This window comes from Pangasianodon hypophthalmus, chromosome 9 (assembly GCF_027358585.1).
Source record: "Pangasianodon hypophthalmus isolate fPanHyp1 chromosome 9, fPanHyp1.pri, whole genome shotgun sequence".
Lineage (NCBI taxonomy): Eukaryota > Metazoa > Chordata > Actinopteri > Siluriformes > Pangasiidae > Pangasianodon > Pangasianodon hypophthalmus.
In genome coordinates, this window is record NC_069718.1 from 21,074,563 (window position 1) to 21,094,872 (window position 20,310).

The 20,310-nt window shown below is 38.9% G+C and overlaps 2 protein-coding genes across 2 annotated transcripts in view; one reads left to right on the forward strand and one right to left on the reverse strand.

Annotated features, from left to right (window-relative positions):
- On the forward strand, positions 1-18,285 carry LOC113530072 (disintegrin and metalloproteinase domain-containing protein 10). Its single transcript, XM_026919779.3, has 16 exons — positions 1-149; positions 6,359-6,509; positions 7,110-7,228; positions 7,428-7,586; positions 7,680-7,780; positions 8,178-8,336; positions 9,574-9,666; positions 9,825-10,008; positions 10,638-10,801; positions 11,586-11,769; positions 12,213-12,363; positions 12,555-12,738; positions 12,886-12,994; positions 13,293-13,513; positions 13,827-13,953; positions 14,837-18,285. Exons 1-16 carry the CDS (start codon positions 83-85, stop codon positions 15,034-15,036), a joined length of 2,373 nt encoding a protein of 790 aa, XP_026775580.3. The 5' UTR covers positions 1-82; the 3' UTR covers positions 15,037-18,285.
- LOC113529776 (hepatic triacylglycerol lipase) overlaps positions 17,916-20,310 on the reverse strand; it is a 10,102-nt gene continuing 7,707 nt past the window's right edge. The window contains exons 7-9 of the mRNA XM_026919219.3: positions 20,116-20,230; positions 18,768-18,986; positions 17,916-18,530 (exon numbers count right to left, since the gene is read on the reverse strand). Of these exons, the coding sequence (XP_026775020.2) occupies positions 18,344-18,530; positions 18,768-18,986; positions 20,116-20,230 (521 nt within the window). The 3' untranslated portion in view covers positions 17,916-18,343. The remainder of the gene's footprint in view (positions 18,531-18,767; positions 18,987-20,115; positions 20,231-20,310) is intronic.

Genomic DNA, 20,310 nt, shown 5'->3' on the forward strand with positions numbered 1-20,310 from the left:
GAGAGAGAGAGAGCTGTAAACACAGGGGGCGTCTTACGTTCAACTGGGACAATAAAGCGCTTTCTGTATCAATGCACTAACCATGAACTTACGCGATATGACTGTGATAAAACTGCTTTGCCTATTGTGCGCTCTGAAATCCAGTCAAGGTGAGTGTGAACAGAACCGTGTCTCAGAACCGTTCTGTTTTATTTTTGCACGAAATTAAACGGGCAGATGAGGGGACACGGCTAGCGCGCGCAGCGTTGCTAACTGGTAAATGCCGAAAAACACAGGCCCTTTGTCGTAAAGTTAAAGTTTTTATAGATACAACATGTCCGCTTTCGCCATTCTGTGCAACAAAAACAGACTTGGAAACACACTACAGTGAAAAAACCGGACTGTTCAGGCTTTACTAGGCGCAGCCTGCTTCCCTGACAAGCTAACGGCACCTCACTGAGGCGCATTATTAGCCGATAACACAGCTAGCTAGCTAGCATTGTCCAAGATGGAAACAAGAGGCAGCCGGCTACAGCTAGTCAATTACATGACAAGCTTGGCCGCTAGAGCCGTCACTGCAATGTCGGTGTCCGGGGTGTAAAAAAAATACAGAAATAAATACAAAATAACACTAATTACTAATGTCAACCGAGGCTGTCGTGCTTGTTCTGAAGTTAGCTTCAAATATGAAATAAATGTAGTGTCTAGAATTAAGAGTTTTATTCGCAAACTAGGCGGAATTACCGAGCTAGCTAATGTAGCAGCTCTTAGAAATCGCTTCACAATGTTGCTTTTAGATTGTGTTAGAAAACACAATCCTTCATTCATGACATCAAATATCAAGCTTTTTCCACATTAATAATCGTTGTTATACATCGACTGTTTGTTCTGCATTGGTTAATAGTCGATGTATTAAAACCGTCGGGGATTTTTATTTTTTTTTCTGGCTTGTTTATTTTCCGGGAAGCTAAAGCTAACAGCGTCCGTTATTTTATTGTTAGTTAGAGCTGAAGGCTGAGGCAGGGAGCAGTGCTGCAGCTAACAGGCTGCCTTTCCACACCAACACTTCTGGCTTTTATTAAACACTGCACTCAGTCACAACGATTATAACAACAGCTTTCATTGAAATGTCAGTTTTCTAAGCGTCATGAAGCTTTTCATCAGTGTGCTTAAATAACACAGCCTCGCCTGGGATTGATAATAATAATAATAATAACGATAATAATAATCATCATCATAATAATCATCATTATCAGTGCTGTCTTTTCTATGTTGCTCAGCTGAGATGTTAAATAATCTATCTTGATTAAAAAGCTTGTTCTTTTCTGCATCTTTTATGACTTAATGACATCTAAAATCAATGTTTTACTGCTACAGAAATTCACATTCGGTCCATTCATCATTTTTCACATCATTTAGTTCAAATATTAATATTAATATTGTCATCTTTTGGCTACTCAAGAGCTTGTTTGCTCAGAAGCAAAAAAAACCAAAAAAAAACAACAATAATAATAATAATAATAATAACAATAAAATACAACAATAATAATAATAATAATAAAGAATACAGTTAATAATGACAATATTACAGTCAGGAATAATAATAATACACATTTTGGCTTTATAGACAAGGATTCGGGTTTCAAATAAGCAAAGTGAACTGGATGTTTAATCTGAAAAGTATTATTTCTGTTTCAAAGAAATAAATATAACATTCTGTGCCATTTATTTTCCAGAGAAGCAGATAAGCATGAAATGGATTCTGTGTAAGATCTGTGTAAGATCTGTGTAGGATCTGCGCTTCAGTGAATTTCTCCGTCTATGCACCTTCTGTGTTATAAATTTTGCACCGTTTTACATTCTGATACTATTTGATTGGATATTCTTTGCTTTGCTCCGGAGACAGCAGGCGTTGTGTCTGCTGGTCTGTCTTAAGCCTTAATCCTGTTTGGTTTGTCTTTAGCATGATCAAGGAATAAAAAAAAATAATATTTACAGTGAGAAGATGAAATATTTGAATGTATTAAAGCTCGACGTATACGTGAATAAATATGCGCACAACACGTCAGGGTTTATTTATAAAAATAAAATATGTTGGAAGATAATTTAGCATACTATAAATATCAGTTCTCATAAACACAAAGCTACTGTAATGACAAGAATTGACTGATTCATTGCCATTTCCTGATCGTAAATGTGGCTGATCGTGAGACGTTACTGTTAACTGGTTACGCCTGTTTTCAAACGCATCCTCTTTTGCCTACTACATCATTTTTGTAACCATGTTACGTAATCCAGATCACGTGTAGTCTGTTACTACTTAATGCTGAATATAATCAGAAAATATGATTTATATTTCTCTGAAATCAGATGTGTGTGATTCACGCGCACAGTGTATGTTTAGCATTTTCTTTCTGGCAGCATGTCTGGGATTTATTAATGTGACTAAAATGCGTGCGTGAGGGAATCTGGTATCTCTTGGAAAACATTTGGAAACCCATAGCGTCTGTTATCTCACAGAGCTGATATTTCCAAACTCCTGCGTAACTGAGGTTTGGCTGGCTTTTTACATCAGGAAACGGACTGATGTGTGGCTTCATCTGTAGACCATTTAACTCCTCATAAAGATGTCTCGGATGCTCTTTCAGAGCTTGATAGATGTTTGTGGTGTTGCCTCACGAGGTTCGACATGTCTCGCACAGCACCTGTGTTTGATGAAGTTGTTTATTTTTTGAAACTCATCCACTTCTCTCAGGCCCTCACACAGTCGCTCAGATTTAGCAAACATCCTGTAGCTCCAATTTGAACAAACCATATGGGGGGGAAAAAACGGGTTGAAAAAATCTAAGGTCAATAGTCTTACATAACTCTTACAGTTAGGCTGTTGGTGGCAATATGTCTCACAACCCCGTTCTAATAATTTAATTAAAACGTTAATCCATACACATGTCTGTAGCAGAGAGCTTTTAACACTCACCTGATCTGTAAGCTGCTTGTTCAAAGTGTTGACCTTGGTTAGTGCAGTAGGTTTAGTGTATCATCTCAGGCAGGTGATGTAGTGAGTGTACACAGAAACACACACCAGGGCCAGTCCGTGTCAGTTCACATAGGATTTTTGCTGCATGTGTCAGATTTTGTTCATTCATTTTGTTGTGTGTAAAGTGTTTTGGTTAAATACCAACATCGTGTTATTTTTACTCCCCTGAAAAATATTGAATTTTCTAATTTAAAAAGTCTTATCTGGGAAGCCATGTTTAGGATTTAAAGGGATAGTTCACCTAAAAATGAAAATTCTGTCATCAGTTACTCACCCTCATGCCGTTCCAAACCCATAAGACTTTCATTCATCTTTGGAATACAAATGGAGATATTTTTAATGAAACCTGGGAGATTTCAGTCCCTCCATTGACAGTCCATGTAGCTAAAACTTTCAAGCTCCAAAAAGTTCATAAAGGCATCGCAAAGTAATCCGTGTGACTCCAGCGGTTTAATCCCAGTTTTATGAAGTGATACGAATGCTTTGTGTGCGCAAAAAAACTAAAATTAAGTCTTTATTCACAAAATATCTTCACATCCACATAGATCTCACACATGCGTTCCCGAGAGAACCACGACGTGTGATGTGTTGACGTGAGAGCGGATGTTCTCGCGACACAACCAGACCCCGAAGCGCCGCACTGTTTACAGCAGAGGAAGTTTCTCAAGGTTCTGACATCTAGGAAATGCAAAATCAACTTGCAATCTAATGAACCAAGCTTGCATACAGTGTCCCTCTTTCCTCTGCTGTAAACAGTGCAGCGCTTCCGTGTCCGTTTGTGTCGTGAGAACACAGAAAAATATCTTCATTTGTTTTCTGAAGATGAATGAAAGTCGTGTGGGTTTGTTTGGAGCGACATGAGGGTGAGTAATCGATGACAGAATTTTCATTTTTGGGTGAACTATCCCTTTAATATCTCCGGAAATATTATTACGGGCCACATGAAATGTGGCAGCCATAAAGACAAACCTGTTTTCTATCTGTCTACATGTGGCTGAGCTCTTTATAATTCAAATAAAGGAAGTTTGCTGACATTGAAATGTTTTGATTTAAATTTATGTAGCACTTTATAAGGTCATGCATTTTTTATGTCCGTTTTGTGTAAATGGTTACAGCTGATTGTACACGAAACATGAGCTGATATCTTGTTAAGTTTGAATATGAAGACAATGTGGAAGGACATTGCAACTTGGAACATAACATGACCATTCTTTAAACATTTTTCTCACAATTTTTTCATGATTCTACTGTTGAGTCGACGTTACCTTCCGCTTGATGTCAAAACAGCACGAACCTTTAAACTTGTAACTTTGTCAATATCTTGAATTCTGTTGTCTGTTTCGAGCTCCGATTTTGACACAAAGTCGATGAAATGTATAGTTTAAGCTCACACTGTTACTTTTAGCATCTGCGACTTTTAAAGTGGGGTCTGTTAGCCACTAATATCAGTCACGTTTGGGAATTTTGCACGTGTTGCCGTTTTGAGGAAACCATGGCCTTCTGTGGTGACTTCTGAGCATTTAGACAGATAGAAAACAAGTTTATCTTTATTTCTGGCAAATGTTTTGTGGCTGTGAGTAATATTTCTGGTGATATTAAATCGTAAACATGGATCAGATCAGATGTTTAATCAAAATATATATTTTACAGGGGAGAGAAAAAATGTTAGAATGCCGAAATACATTACACACTTTGGTTTTAGGTCACAAGCAACAAATAATAATAATTAAAAAAAAGAACTAAATCCGAGATGTGCAGCAGCAACCCTATATGAATTGACATGGATTGACCCACCAGGGTCGTACAAACTTTTTGTCATCTTTTAAATGTGATGTGAGGAGAAAACACTATAGCTCGTAGCTGACATGTTGACCAACGACTTGCTGACTTTTTGTCTCTGTGTGCTGCGTTTTAGAAGAGAATAAGGACAACAGCTGCACAAAATCAACCCCTTCCTGAGAACTCATATACTCATTTCTTTCCCTCAGTCTGTACTAATACACTTAACTAGCTAACTAGCTCAAAATATGTTATAACGTAATGTTATTTACTGTTTTTTACCTCTTCAGATGTATTTCTGTGCAACCAAATCACAAGACTGAGCAGCACCCTGGAGCTTTTACTTGGCCAGTGGGCTAGCTGACGCATTTTTAATAGACATGTACTGATTTCTGATCTAATGTGCTTTACGTTGAATAAGCTTGCCCCTGAGCAGGTTTGAGCTGACAGCATCTCTGGAAAGCAGACAAATCCAGAATCTAATCAACTCATCAATGATTCAGTCCAGCCCTGGTTTAGGACGTAGTTAAAATATAATTTTTTTTCCTCTGATGTGTGTTTCATTTGTTTTTCCATTCAGGATGCCAGCGGCTTTTGAATGTAGTGAAACATTTAAAATAGAGCTGCATAATCAATAACGTCATTCTAAACATTATTGACTGCTGTGTTGGTGAGCATCTTCACTAAAGTTAATCGATATAAGGTTTTAAAAAAATTATTTGGTGGAAGTGTATATATATTTAGTTTGAGCATTTAGCATTTTAGTTAGTGTTTTAAAACAAATCGCTCAGTAAATGTGACTTGATTTTTAGAGTTATACATTTGAAGAAATATAGGATTATATTTTATATTCATATATTAACTGTGATAAATTTCACAGTTCAGAGTCATTGTAATGGTAGTTTTAGGATTTTTTTCCCCACCTCTGGATGTGATTTGCCTCAGTGTAACAAATAACCCATTTATTCCTGGAAAGTCATCTGATTTAATTTGACTAGAGCACTGAACACACTGCAACATATTACATTGTTTGCAGTGTGCATTAGCATATTTTGTGTACTATAAACCTGCAGGTTTGTTTTTTTTTATTCACAAAGCCTTGTAGAGAACTTTTTCAACTAGGAGTGTAAACCTCAGGCTTCCACCCCATATGATTTCTATTCCTAAGGGAATAATTAGACTTTTTTGACAATACCACTGAATCTGCTACAATACGATATGATATGATTTTGATTCATAAGGCAATGTTTCATTGAATTATCGGCAAAAGACCTCAATAGCTGATTTATAAACCATTATGATCTATAACACTCAATTTAAAAAAAAATCATCAGATTGTCACGCCCCACATTTCAACACTTTAAAGAAGATGCTATATATCCTGTAGACTCAGTAGTGACCATCTGACTACTGGTTAAATGTATTTAGTGTTTAACTTCCTTTCTAAAAGAGCCTCTTGTAGTGTTTCAGAACATCCAGTTCTTGTACAAAACTTTGTGTGATGGTTTTGCTATGCTTTAGAGTCAAATGCTGATATCCAATCGCACATTGTGCCTTACACAGGTTACTATGGCAACCCTCTGAACAAATACATTCGGCACTATGAGGGACTGTCCTACGACACAGACTTGGTGCACAACAGACACCAGATAGCCAAGCGAGCAATCTCGCATGAGGACCGCTTCCTTCACCTGGAGTTCCACGCTCACGGAAGGTCTGTTTTCCTTTTGGTGTTCCACACACAAAGACACAGGAGCCTTGCAAGAACCCTATACGACACTGATACTATAATGATTTACCTCCAAAATTACTTGCACATTTACCCGTTTCCTCTGTGTAAGAGTAGCACTTTAGAATCGTTTTTCAAAGCTGTGATTTTGGAGGTTGGGTAGATTTTGAGAATAATAAATAATCTTCAGCAAGCATTTAATCACCTTGCAGTAAGGGAATAGTTTGTGTTATTGATTTATGCTTCCCGTTAATGACTAATGTAATTAATGAGCTCTCAGTTCAGTAAATCTGCTCAAATGGCATTCAGTGTGTAGGAATCAGTCTCTCCTACAATTTTCCCAAAATCTTACAAACATGTAAACCAAACCAATTAACCAGTAAGAGCATCTTCTGAAAGCAGACGCTTCCTGTCTGAGCCAGAATGTGATCGTAATGCTCATGTTACTACAACACAGGAGAAGGAAATATTGTACATAACCATCTCTTAAAAGTTCTTCTTTGACAAGGAAATGTCCTTTGCATGATGCTGGATTTCTGTAGTTAACTGTATGGAATCTAATATCTATTGGGGCTTTCCTTACAGGCATTTTAACTTAAGGATGAGGAGGGACACGAGACTGTTCTCAGAGGATTTTAAGCTGGACGTGTCTGGAGAAGAAGTGGACTATGACACATCACATATCTATACTGGAGAGATCTATGGTGAGAGACATTAGCATTTTTGTCATTTTTATAAAGTATACGCTGCAGCATTTTGATAGTTAAACTGGTTTAAGTGTCCTGTTGGAATTATAAGATGTTAAGAGCAGAGTGATCGAGTGGAAGACTTTTGACTTAATAGCGTGTTAATAGTCTGCAGAGTTTCTAATCCGGCAGCCTGTTAATCTCTTCTCACCTTCAGGCGAGCAGGGCAGCGTAACTCACGGTTCTATTGTCGATGGTAAGTTTGAGGGCTTTATTAATACACACCATGGGACTTACTATGTGGAGCCTGCTGAGCGCTACTTGGGGGACAAAAATGTGCCATTCCACTCCGTCATCTACCATGAAGATGACATTGGTGAGTATTAATGAACTGTTTACACAAGAACACTGTAAGTTCAAAATTAGCCAGAATTGCTATTATGTATTTCTCACTTGACATGCCTTTTAGATTATCCTCATAAGTACGGGCCTCAGGGTGGCTGTGCAGACCACTCAGTGTTTCAGAGGATGAAGAAATATCAGGCCTCTGCTGTGGAAGAGTCTGTCAAGGTTAGTCATGTTGTCATATCTCTTAGTACTTCTTCGCACAGTACAGTTTACCAGTTTTTGCTAATTTCACTGGCCTGAAACTTTTTGTGCAGGTTTTTTTTTTGTTTGTTTGTTTTTGTTTTTTATCAAGACTAGCACTCAGTGAAGAGAGATGAAAAAAACAAAGCTCTGACTGCCTCACTTATCTACTTTTTTGTTTTTTTTGTTTTTTACTCTATGCAAAACTTATGTTTTTAGGCATTTTTGTTACTGTGTTTTTCTTTTATATTGCCTGTTTTTCCATAATGCTTTGATTTGTTGAATATTTAAAAAATACTATTTTACTGATTTAAAAAAAATACTATTTTATTGATACTAGTCAATGTATAAAGATTATAGATTATTTTTTTTCTAACAGGATGCAGAAGTGGGATCAGAGAAGGAGTCATCTGATGACCATGTGTTACAAAGGAAAAAGAGGATGGCGCAGGTGGAAAAAAATACCTGCCAGCTCTTCATCCAGACTGACCACCTCTTCTTCAAATACTACAAAACAAGAGAGGCTGTCATTGCTCAGGTAATAACTGTTGAAGTTCAAGACTCTATTCTTATAATGCACATGAATGTTTTGTATGTAAGGCGTGAATATAAAATAAATAGTTTTAGTTATACGGCTCAAGACAGTCTTACAGCCGGTCATGGAGGGACAAGGAGTCCAGGTTGCATGTATTTGTTCCTTTTCTCATTGTACACCACTGGGATCATTTATCCAGTCACACGGTTTCTTGGCTCACAGATCTCTCAGCCTGGATAAAAGACTGTCGTCTCCCACTCAACCTAGCGTAGGCAGAGCTTCTTATCTTACCAGCAAGTACAAAGATTTAACATAACACCATGAAGATCGGCTTGTGGTCACCACTATGATAAGCTTCGGCTAGGGACTCTGTGGTAACATGCAAAGATTAGCTTGCCTTTGGGGGCTTCAGATTGGTGCACCAGAAAAAAGGTTCACTTATCATCGCAGGGGATCACGAGTTCGAGTCCCGACAGTGCCACAGCTATCTCTGGCTGAGAGTCAGGAGAACAAAACTGGCTGTGGGAGGGTGGAAGAGATGGCATGACTGTCTCTCCCCTGTCACTTAGCGCCGATGTCTGTGAGCTCATGTATGCAGAACAGATAGCGCTTTCTTCCGAGTGTGTAACGCTGCCCTGTGATGCAGCATGAGCAGCAGTTGTAAAAGATGAAGTGGTTGGCTTCACGTGTCTTGGAGGAAGCAAATGTTTGCCCTATCCTCCCCAGTTAGTTGTCATGCGATGGGGAAAGTTAGTGGGTGGGAATTGGACCAAGACCAAATTGGGGGAAAAATTGTAAAGCTTGCCTACACAAGCCACATCAGTCTTCCAGTCTTAAAGATTTTGCTCTGTGTACATTAGGAGGATCAGACAATCTGGCACTCGTTATCTCTCGATTACTGCAACTAATTGTTGCCCAGCCTATGATGGGCATGTCTGATCTTCAGCCAATCAAGATGCACACATTTACACCCCTCTTCTTCTCACTGTGCTGGCTGTCTGGTTGCGTCATGTTCAAGTCTTTAATGCTTCCCACAGAGTAGCCAGTGGTAATTCTCTCTCATTTATCTGAATTCACTTATATTTTGATTACTTTGGTCTGCTAGTGTACAGTGCCTCATAAAGTCCAAAGACTTGAAGAAACACCTGCGTCTGTGTGTTTGTGAATATATGGGTGAAATAAATGTAGTTTGTAACTACATTTTTAATTTAGTTCTGAAACTGTGCTGCTATTTTCTCAGATTTCCAGCCATGTTAAGGCGATTGATGCAATCTACCAGGGTACAGATTTCCTGGGTATCCGCAACATTAGTTTCATGGTGAAGAGAATTAGGGTGAGTCCAGGGTGGTTTTTTTTTGCCTAAATATATTCTAAACGGAACTTTGTCCACTCCAGTTTTCATAACCAGGTTATTGAAATTTAATGAACAAAACCATGTATTGTTCCTGTTGTCAGCATGCACAACATTATGGACATTGTTATTTTTTCTAGATCAACACAACTAGTGACGAGCGGGACAGGTCCAACCCTTTCCGTTTTGCTAATATCGGTGTGGAGAAGTTTCTGGAGCTGAACTCTGAGCAGAACCATGATGATTATTGTCTAGCCTATGTCTTCACTGACAGAGATTTCGACGATGGTGTGTTGGGACTGGCCTGGGTGGGAGCACCTTCAGGTACTCACATGCAAATCTGTCTAATTGTGTATAAAAATATCATTCAAAAGTTTGGAAAATGATACTGGCACTAGGGGTGGGTAATAAGACAAAAATATATGTTTCTAAACAGCATTTTTACAATACACAATATTGTAATGATAAAAAGGTTTTTTCACAAACTGCCAGCAATACAGTAGTGCTGTGTTATTATTAATACACAAACATATATTAAACATTTTTAACACTGGAAAAAGACCATTATTTTTAATTTTACAATTTGCTTCCGGTCAGTGTATAATTGTTAAATAACACTGAAAAAATATAATAAAAAGACATCACAATATTCACAATATCTCCGAAAAGCATATTGTGACATTGATTTTGATGATGTATATTAATATCCCCCAATCCTAACTGGCACCATACAAATTCTAGGGTTTCAACTCACTTTTAGGAAGTTCACGAGGACACTTTAGATGTAAAGTGGCCCCTAATTCTCTGTTTTTATTGAATAATATTATGTGTTAACAAGCGATCTCCAGCTTTTCTAATGTATGTGCGAATGTTAGTGTTTATTTAGAAACCTAGTCTTTTTGCCAGTGACATTGCATGTCCTTTGACAATTATTCTGATGGTCGTCCTCTCAGGGAGCTCTGGTGGTATCTGTGAAAAGAGTAAGCTGTATTCTGATGGGAAGAGGAAGTCACTGAACACTGGGATTATAACAGTGCAGAACTATGCATCTCACGTGCCTCCAAAGGTCTCCCATATCACCTTCGCCCATGAAGTGGGACACAACTTCGGCTCTCCAGTAAGTTTGGGCTACACCTGGGTTTAGATAATCAAACCAATTTGGGGAAAGTGGGCGTTTCATTCTTAATGCTTTCACTATTCGAATAAAGCCACTCTCATTGTACCTCCGTTAATGAGTTTTTACACAATGAAGCAACATTGTTGAGTTAGTTGAAACCAGACTTCAGATCATACATGTTGTTGCCAGTGCTGTGCATTTTCTGGGTTGTGATATGAACATTGCCATAAGTATCATTGATTCTCTGTTTGAGTCTTTTGACACCTTCCCTGCTTATTTTTTGCTCTGGCCATCCACTCAGCCGATATTCAAACTACGTTCAAACTTTATTTATGGTCAATCCTTGTTAAAGTTTATTATTGTCTACTGCTGAAAAATGTGTATGCATGCACATTATGGCTTGGGTAGGTCAGGAGAATGTACCGAAGCCCTGTGCCAATCAAGGAAGCAGAGCAAATCAGCTAAAGGCTTCAGGGTTGCCAGGGATTCTAATTTTTAAACCAGCCTGCAGATTTAACCATCAGAACCACCTGATGGCCTTAGTTTTGGTTCTGTGTGATTAGAAATAGCCTGGTGACATTGGATGCTGCCTGTGCTTACAACACGTTCTGTACATGTTGCCGGTGCTATTTCAACTTGAAACAGTATTCTTTTAACCAGCGCTGCTAGTTTGTAAAATATTATAATCTGGTACATGGTTGTATATAATCTTACAAAAATTAGAAACATTAGATGTAAATCAAAGGCTATAACTGATTCATGTTTTTTCCATTTTTATTAACAGCATGATTCAGGCTCTGAATGCACTCCAGGCGAGTCAAAGAGCCAGGATAAGAAAGAGAAAGGCAACTACATAATGTATGCTAGAGCCACATCAGGAGACAAGCTTAACAACAACAAGTTCTCGGTGTGCAGTATTCGCAACATCAGCCAAGTGCTGGAGAAGAAACGGGGCAACTGCTTTGTGGGTAGGTCTTGAACTTATTGTGTTACTGATTACAGATTTAGTCCTTATAATGGTATCAGTTTCAGATTTTGGTAGTGCAAGCTGGACAGGGCGGTCTAGCTTTCACACTTCATCTGTTATACTGTATGTCAAATGTCATTTTTATCATAGGCAGGGTTTAATAAAGCAGTTGTCATTGGCGGTATGAGACCATCAATATTCAAAAAGATCTCATCCATATTCAGTTCAGGAAAATGTGTTGGGAATTTTCTGTTCTCTATTAACTAGCACCATAGCTTTTTTACAGACTACTTGAGGTTGACAAACCTTCTCCAGGAGGATTTTCAAGTGCAGAACATTCAAGGCTCAACAAAGAGATGTATTTGTGACTGAACAGATTGTCTGTTCTCCGTGTGTGTGTGTGTGCACGTTTGTGTCTGTGTGTGTTCGTGTACACTACAACAGAGTCTGGCCAACCAATCTGTGGTAACGGCCTGGTAGAGCCAGGAGAGGAGTGTGACTGTGGATACAATGACCAGTGCAAAGATCAGTGCTGCTATGACGCTAACCAGCCAGACAACAAGAAGTGCAAACTTAAACCTAATAAAGTCTGCAGGTACACTCTGCCTTTTCATACTTCTTTGAAGATTAGGAAAGTACATACCTGTAATTTGATGTTACTATACAGCGTAATATATTAAAAAAAAAACAACTTGTAATTGTCTAATTGTAATAAGTGTGTATTGTGTGTGTATATGTGCTGTGTCAATCCTACACACTGCTCTGAATGTCATGTTGTGTCTGCAGTCCCAGCCAAGGTCCATGCTGCACCTCCGAGTGCACGTACAAGAGCCGGAACGAGAAGTGTCGTGAGGAGTCGGAGTGTGCCCATCAGGGCATGTGTAATGGAGCCTCAGCCCAGTGCCCCACCTCTGAGCCCAAAGCCAACTTCACTGCCTGCCATGGAGAAACTCAAGTCTGCCTTAACGGGGTAATGACATGCTGCTGACATGTGGAAGCGTTGACAGGTTGTGGATTGCCAAAGCTGAACCCTGAGTATCAGGAGTCTAAGGTGAAAATATAGTTGTAATTTTAAAGAGAAGAATAGCTTCTAACATGTATATATTTTTTTTCACAGGGCTGTTCTGGTTCTATCTGTGAGAAATATGGGCTGGAGGTGTGTACCTGTGCTAGTGGGGACGGCAAGGATGAGACAGAACTCTGCCATGTTTGCTGCATGGAGAAAAGTCAGTACACTCTGCTCTGTTTTTTTTTTTTTTTTATAATCTGTTTCAGATCCTCTGATTTTGTAATATTTCACACTCTAGCCTCTGAGTAAGTAACTTGCCTATGCATGACAATGTGATGTATCTTTGGTGTTAAATCTCCTTTTTTCTCTGGAGTGGGTTTCTTCCATATTAATTACAACACGCCCACACAATGTTCTAACATAGCTCAGTGATATCATGTGATGCCATGCTTGAGAGTAGATGCTGCAGTGCCATCATCCTGGGAATTGCTCCATGTTCTTGCTTCTTCCCACAGTGAACCCCAGCACATGCAGCAGTACAGGCTCGGAGCGCCTGGCCCAGTTCTTCAATAGGAAGGTGACCACGCTTCAGGCTGGCTCTCCCTGCAACGACTTCAAAGGCTACTGTGATGTGTTCATGAAGTGCAGGCTGGTGGATGCCGATGGGCCACTGGCCAGACTGAAGAAAGCCATCTTCAACCCTGAGCTTTATGAGAACATTGCTGAATGGATAGTGGCAAGTGTCTTGACGTCAATTTTGAATGTCATGATCCAGATGTGTCTTTCTTTAAAAACCAGCTAAGACTGGTATTCTACACAATATAGTAATAATAACATTGTATATCTCTTTAAGCTCAACGTTTTGCTATAATTACATGAATAAGATATTAGCTTACAAATAATAACGCAGACACAGTGTTGTAAGCTATAAAATATTTAATTTGAAATGTTTCTGGAATAATCGGTGTGTAATTAATGGGCCATATTACTAATGGTTTTCATATTTTATTTATGGCTTTGTGCAAATGTATGTATTTGGATATTCCCAGGCTTACTGGTGGGCAGTGCTGCTGATGGGTATTGCCTTGATTATGCTGATGGCTGGATTCATCAAGATTTGCAGTGTGCACACACCCAGTAGTAACCCCAAACTACCACCACCTAAACCTCTACCAGGTAATTTACACCAAACAGCATTCAATCACCTCCTTGCATCTGTGTGCGCTTTAATGATTTCATATATTGATTCCCATAAAAGTGCAATAGGCTCTCTCTTTTTATTTCTTACTTAGCCTGCAAAAAATGGTTAAAGCTATGACCTCAGGACAAAAGTATTATGTGGCTGAGAAAACCCATTTGGAAAAGTGACTTCTGGTCTGGAATGCTTGTTTGAATGGGCCTTTTGTGACATTTTATAGACACTCTACTCTTTGTGAGCATGTGCAGGAATGGGGGTGGGTGGGCAACAAACAAAAATCATTCTGGGAAAAAAATGGATTAATCTTGGCTAATGGACCTTTAAAGCCGTGCTTCTCAAAGTGTAATTAGTTCATTTTTCTTACAGTTGTAGAAAACTTACAACCCAGTATCAGAGATATCATACATATTATCATGTTCTTACAGTTATTAGCCTGTTTTAGTGGTACCTTTGTATTGAAAGAGTTTAATCCAAACCTCACTAGTTAAAAACGTAAAAAATAAGTAAGCCTATAAAAGATGTAATCTGATCTAATCATTTTAATCTAAGAACGTGCTCAGTGAGTGGAAAGTTCAGGAATAAAAAGATATACGACTCCAATAATTTTTAAGAATATTATTGTGCAAATTTAATAATGAGCTTATTATTTAAATAGTTGGATTATGTTCATAAAATAAATCTGTTCTGAGGGGGTCTGTGGAATTATTTTATAGGTAAAGGGGTCTACAGAAAGTTCCATAAATTTCTTAAAGCTTCCTTCTCACCAAAAAAATCTTAATGAGTGTATCTGCACTCAAATCTCTCATTTTATTTAGTTTGAAATTTAATATAATACGTGCTGTCTGTGTCGTTAATCCACAGGCACACTAAAGAGGAGACGAGCCCAACATGCTAGCCAGCAGCAGCAGCATCAGCATCATCACCATCACCACCACAACCAGAACCAGCACCCTCATGCACATGGCCATCAGAACCAGCGTCCGTCCCAGCGCCAGCCTCAGCCCCCACGCCACCACCGCCAGCCACGCGAGAATTATCAGATGGGCCAGATGAGACGCTGAGAGCCCGGATGCCCCCCATAGCACCACTACCACACCCTGCCAGTGCCTGCCTACATTGGGATAACGGTCACTACAGTCACTACACTACACTGCTTCACAGCCAGATGCAGAGGATACTAATCCCACCTTGCCTGGAAAACACTAAATCATTTCCAGCTGTCAAGAATTCCAAAATTCATAACTATGTGCTGTTCTACAACTCCAGTTTGGTTTAATCAGGACTTGTTACGTGTGGCCGTAGAGCAAGGCATTACTCCAAAGAGTCCAACTGGACCAGCACATGAAATCCTCACTACACTCCCAGTTTTTCACTGCATCAACGAGGACCGATTTTAACAGCTACACACTATAAAATGTGCAGTATGTGACAACACGAGCAGGTTTTTTTTAAAGCAGCCTTTGTCAAAAGTCATACACTAAAACAGGAATCGTTTACAATAATACGTCCAGCTCTCCGTAGAGGATATCTGGGCTAGTCCATTATGCTTCCGTTCATTCCAGTCTTTATACTGAGCCACTCGAACATAGTGAAGAACATCTCTGCGCCGTTTAGCAGAAGTGAGCTCAAACCACGTGGACATTTCGGGTCTCTCTTTGTCAAATCTCAGCACAGGAAGACAATGAAAAACATCTCGAACCTTTGCTTCATTCCCTTGAAAAAAAAAATTACATAAACAGCACACAAAATCAAGACTTTTCCGTTCTGAAGTTATATATACATATATATATATATTTTTTTTTTTTTTCCTCTTTTCTCATTCCCTTTCACAGTTGGCATATTGAAAGAGTGCCAAGGTTTAAGAGACCAGGCACAGATTATTCATCCACTGTTGTTTCAGTTGTGATTCTCTTTCAAACCCTCAGATAACATGGTTTGAGATGAAAGCATCTATTTATTCTTATGATCAAGCAAAAGATCAAGGCTGTTATTTTCACAATGCAGCAAATGCATACTGCACCGTTGTACAGATTACAACTGTATAGAGAAAAGAGATTTGTATTATATGTGAGAAATATTTCTTCTACTGCTCAGAGCAGAAATAAGTTGTCGCTTTGATCAATATTTCTCAGGACTTGGACAGAAATAAAGGCACTGTACAGATGATTGAGGATGGAGGGATTTGCCATTTGCAGGAGGATAAGAGCAGGTATACATGAAGTCGAGTAGATTGTTCCATGTGACTCTGTACTTTTTTTTTTTTTTTTTTTTTTTTTTAAATCACTTATCCAGTGTTTGTTTGGTGGAGCGGTGCACATATCCTCTACAAATCTCTAGTGTGAAGAAACAGTATCCTCATGTTTCCACTATTTTCTCACCTTTTGTCACCTCAGATTTCACTTGGTGTCCTAATCCGGAAGATTAATCTGCACAGCTAGTGAATACGTGTATTTGAACGTGCATGCTGCAAGTGCTCTAGGAGAGACCTCAGTCCAGCTAAGCTAAATGTGTACATTAATATGAAAGGTACGTGGTTAGGATTTGATTATCCGTTTACAGTCTACATGTAAGGACCATAATTAGTTTATTCATTGGGAAGAACAGTTGCATTTACAGGTGATTAACTTTTGCTAATGGAGACACTTGTCGAGCCTCTGTGGATTAGCCAGTGTCTTTATGAAATACCAGCAGCTACAAGTAGTCATGCTGATCTTACCTTTAGCCTTGCTTAAACCATGTCAAATTAAAGCAAATCCACTGTTCATATTACAATTTAATAAGTAGGAATACTCAGTACTTTACTCAGCAAGAAACAAACAAAAGCAGTTTAAAGATTAAAACATTCCAAATTATTGCCTGAACTTATTAGGGGAGGAAATATTTCTGCTTAAATCTGTATAAATTTAATGATCCGATTGTTTAACGATATGATGTAATCGGTATTCAAAAGTCTAGAGCTAACACTGATATTCATAGCACAGTTTACTTAAATTGTAAGTTTTCTTAATCTAATTAAATTCTTCATGGGAAATGTTTGCCTTGCCATAATTGGTTTATTTGTGTTATACTTTTAACAAAATAAAGACCATTTAAATTAACTAAGCAAACATTTTCCCTTCACTACTTGACTCTTTAAAACTAGAGTTTACAGTAGCATTTCTGAATAACATATACTAAATGATTTAGTTATGAAATGCTATCATGATGGTGAGGTGAGATGTCAAGGCCTCGTGTATCACCAACATTTCCGCCAACCCAGCACCGACATAAAGGTGCACCGTGTTTCTGAAGCCATGCTGTAAAGTGGACAAAGGGGCGGCAGTGACAGGAGTTTCAGAGACTGATAGCGGGGACGGCAATGTTTGACCTCAGGTCACCTCTCACTTTCACAATGAGAGTCTCACCCAAACAGAATCGTTTGAGTTTTTTTAGTCATTGTTTTTGCTTTCATCTGTAAGGATTTTATAGGTATACAGAGGTTCAGACCTCAACCTGGGGCCCAATTGTGCTTTTCTGTCTTTTTAAATGCATTAAACAGAAATTGTGCTACATGGCGTGACTGGGCTGCATTTTGTGAGAGCCACTGATGTGAGATCTCTGTCTTAAAAGGTCATGGAGCAGCTTGAATGCCATCAGGAAAGCTGCTCTGTGGACACCATTGTAAACTGTTGTATACTATGTACAGTTCCTGAAGCATTTCTTTTAAATTTGAAGATAAATATGAGATTTTGATACTTGTCTGTCTATTTTTCCCTCTTTTTTTTTTTTTTTTTCGAAAATTTAAATGTGACCATATAGTGATATTTTCTCTTGATTCTGGGAACATTTGTTTTTCTTTTCTTTAATTTCCACTACATTCATCAGAATAGGCTTGGATATTAGAACACTACTCTTTCTTTATGGCAGCAATCAGAATATTTAAATACAATGAAGTGCATAGTTTTTCTTCTTTTTTGTCTGTTTCTCATGTGGTGTGACATGGATAGAGGAGGAATATCTGCCTGTATCTGACATTTCTTTTACTGGTTTTTATTTTGTGTAGTCTTGGTGAATCTTTATAGAAAAAAAAAGTGCACTGAAATTGTCTGAATTGAGTCAAAATTATTGTAGGTGGTATAGGCAGAAAGATTACAAAAGTTAGAAGCAAACAAAAAAAAAAATACTACTGTCTGTTAATGTTAACTGTGTTTTATACAGTACCTAAATTTTTGTTCACTTTGAACATTTTTACTTAACATTTCAAAACGTATTGTGCAAAGAGATGTAATTTTGAGTACTTGAAATGCATTAATAAAAATGGTCAATCGAAATGATAACGTAACATCCAAGCATTTCTTTTAAACCAAACGTTTTAGCCATTGACCTTTTTTAATCTCTTTCAAATTTCTCTGTTTTAATTTGATGTGATGGCTTGGCAAATTCCTGTCCACGTGTGGTCTCTTGAAGATTCCTGCTGCTCCTCTTCTTTTTGGTAGCATATTGACAATGAACAAACTCGTGTTCTTGTGAGGGTTTGAGGTGTGTGACGGCTGCTGTTTGACCACAGAACCATCTCCTGAAAGTAGAACAAAAGTGTAGTATGGATTCTGTAGTAACAAGTATTCATTCAAGTATTAACATTTTTCTTTCCAAATCAGTGCTTAAAATCTTAAAATCAGCAGATATAACATTGCAGTGAGCACAGCGTGCCACTAGAGGGAGTATTAGTCATAAAATATTTCTTTTTCATGGCAGGCAGAAAGGTGCTACTTCTGATTCATCCTTTTTCACACTCCAACCACATTTCACTCACTTCTCTTGGCTCTCGCCGGATTTGAGTCGTATTTTGGCCACAGTGAGCCCTGTGTTGTTTGAGTGTCCGCTGCGGCTCATGATGTTTGTGACTCTTCTCCACCAGCTGCTCCAGGCCTCCTCTCCTGCCAAGCGCAGATGCACTGCTCTCAGCTCCCCCAGCCATGAGTCCACTGCAGCCAGAGATGAGTATGTCTTGTTCTCAGGATGCTCCAGGGACCTGGGCGAAAGTGTCAAAGTTCAATATACCGTATATGTTGTATAATATGCAGTGTACCAGCCACATTATTAGTAACACCGTACCAATACTGGGTATGACCCCCCTCCCCCTCCTTTGATCTCAGAACAGCCTCAATTCTTGGCGTTCTGGTCCATGTTGACTTGATTGCATCACGTAATTGCTACAGATTCGTCAGCTACACATTCATGCTGCAGGGTGCCTTTCAACCACATCCCAAAGGTGTTCTATCGGATACAGATCTGGTGACTCAAGACGCCACTGAAGTACACTGAACTCATTATCATGGTACCAGTTTGAGATCAGTTGAGCTTTGTGACGAGACGCATTTTCAGGCTGGAAGTACTCATAATAAGGTGGGTAAATTGTGGCTATAAAGAGATGCATGTGGGCAACAGCGATACTCAGGTGTGGCATTCAAATGATACTTGCTTGGTATTAAGGGACCCACAGTGTGCCAAAAAAATCATTCCCTACACCATTACACCACCACCAGCAGACTGAAATGTTGACACAAGGCAGCTTTCCATGCTGCTGATGCCAATTTATGATCCTAAAATCTGCATGTTGCAGCAGAAATTGAGATTTCGTCAGACCAGTTTGGGTGAGCCTGTGCCCACTGTAGCGTCTGATTCCTGTTCTTGGCTGACAGAAGTGGAACCTGATGTGGTGATCTGCTGTTGTATCCCATCTGCCTCAAGGTTTGGTGTGTTATGCATTCTGAGTTGCTATTTGACTTACCCTAGCCTTTCTATTGGATCGAACCAGTGCAAGCCAGGACTGACATGTGCCACAGTATTTATCAGTGACAGTGATCTGTAATCCAGTCTCACTGCTCTGGTCAGTGTGGATGAGTCTGATGTTTGCTGTGTTACATAATAAGTTGTGGAGCTGGAGTCAGGGCTGTAGGCTGCCTGCAGCACTCCAGTATTGACTCAGCTAAGACTAGTGATGATCGAGATACTGCAATACAGTAGGTGTTGTGCTGACTGGAAGATCATACCACACATGACCGTACAAGACCTTAAATGAGTCATTGAATCAACAGATACCAAACCCTACATTATAACTTATAAATCACATTTATAACCGAAATGTGAAATGTACTTACAGAGTAATAGGGATATACTGGCTCTCTCCTTCACTTCCGATAAGAGCAATGGAGACAGAGGCTTTGACCTGCTCGATCAGATTCATCACTAGGACTTTAATCTGGTAGTGATAGACTGTGTGGGAATTAAAAACAGAAAAGTGTCGCAAATGCAAAAATGGAGGAAAAAAAGAAACTTCTGACATCAACCAACCC

What these genes read in the sequence shown, in the direction of transcription:
- LOC113530072 (XM_026919779.3), top strand. Translation starts at nt 83, where the DNA reads ATGAACTTACGCGATATGACTGTGATAAAACTGCTTTGCCTATTGTGC. An exon ending in GAGTTCCACGCTCACGGAAG is followed by an intron (nt 6,510 to 7,109) that starts GTCTGTTTTCCT and finishes CTTTCCTTACAG; the next exon opens with GCATTTTAACTTAAGGATGA. An exon ending in AAACCTAATAAAGTCTGCAG is followed by an intron (nt 12,364 to 12,554) that starts GTACACTCTGCC and finishes TTGTGTCTGCAG; the next exon opens with TCCCAGCCAAGGTCCATGCT.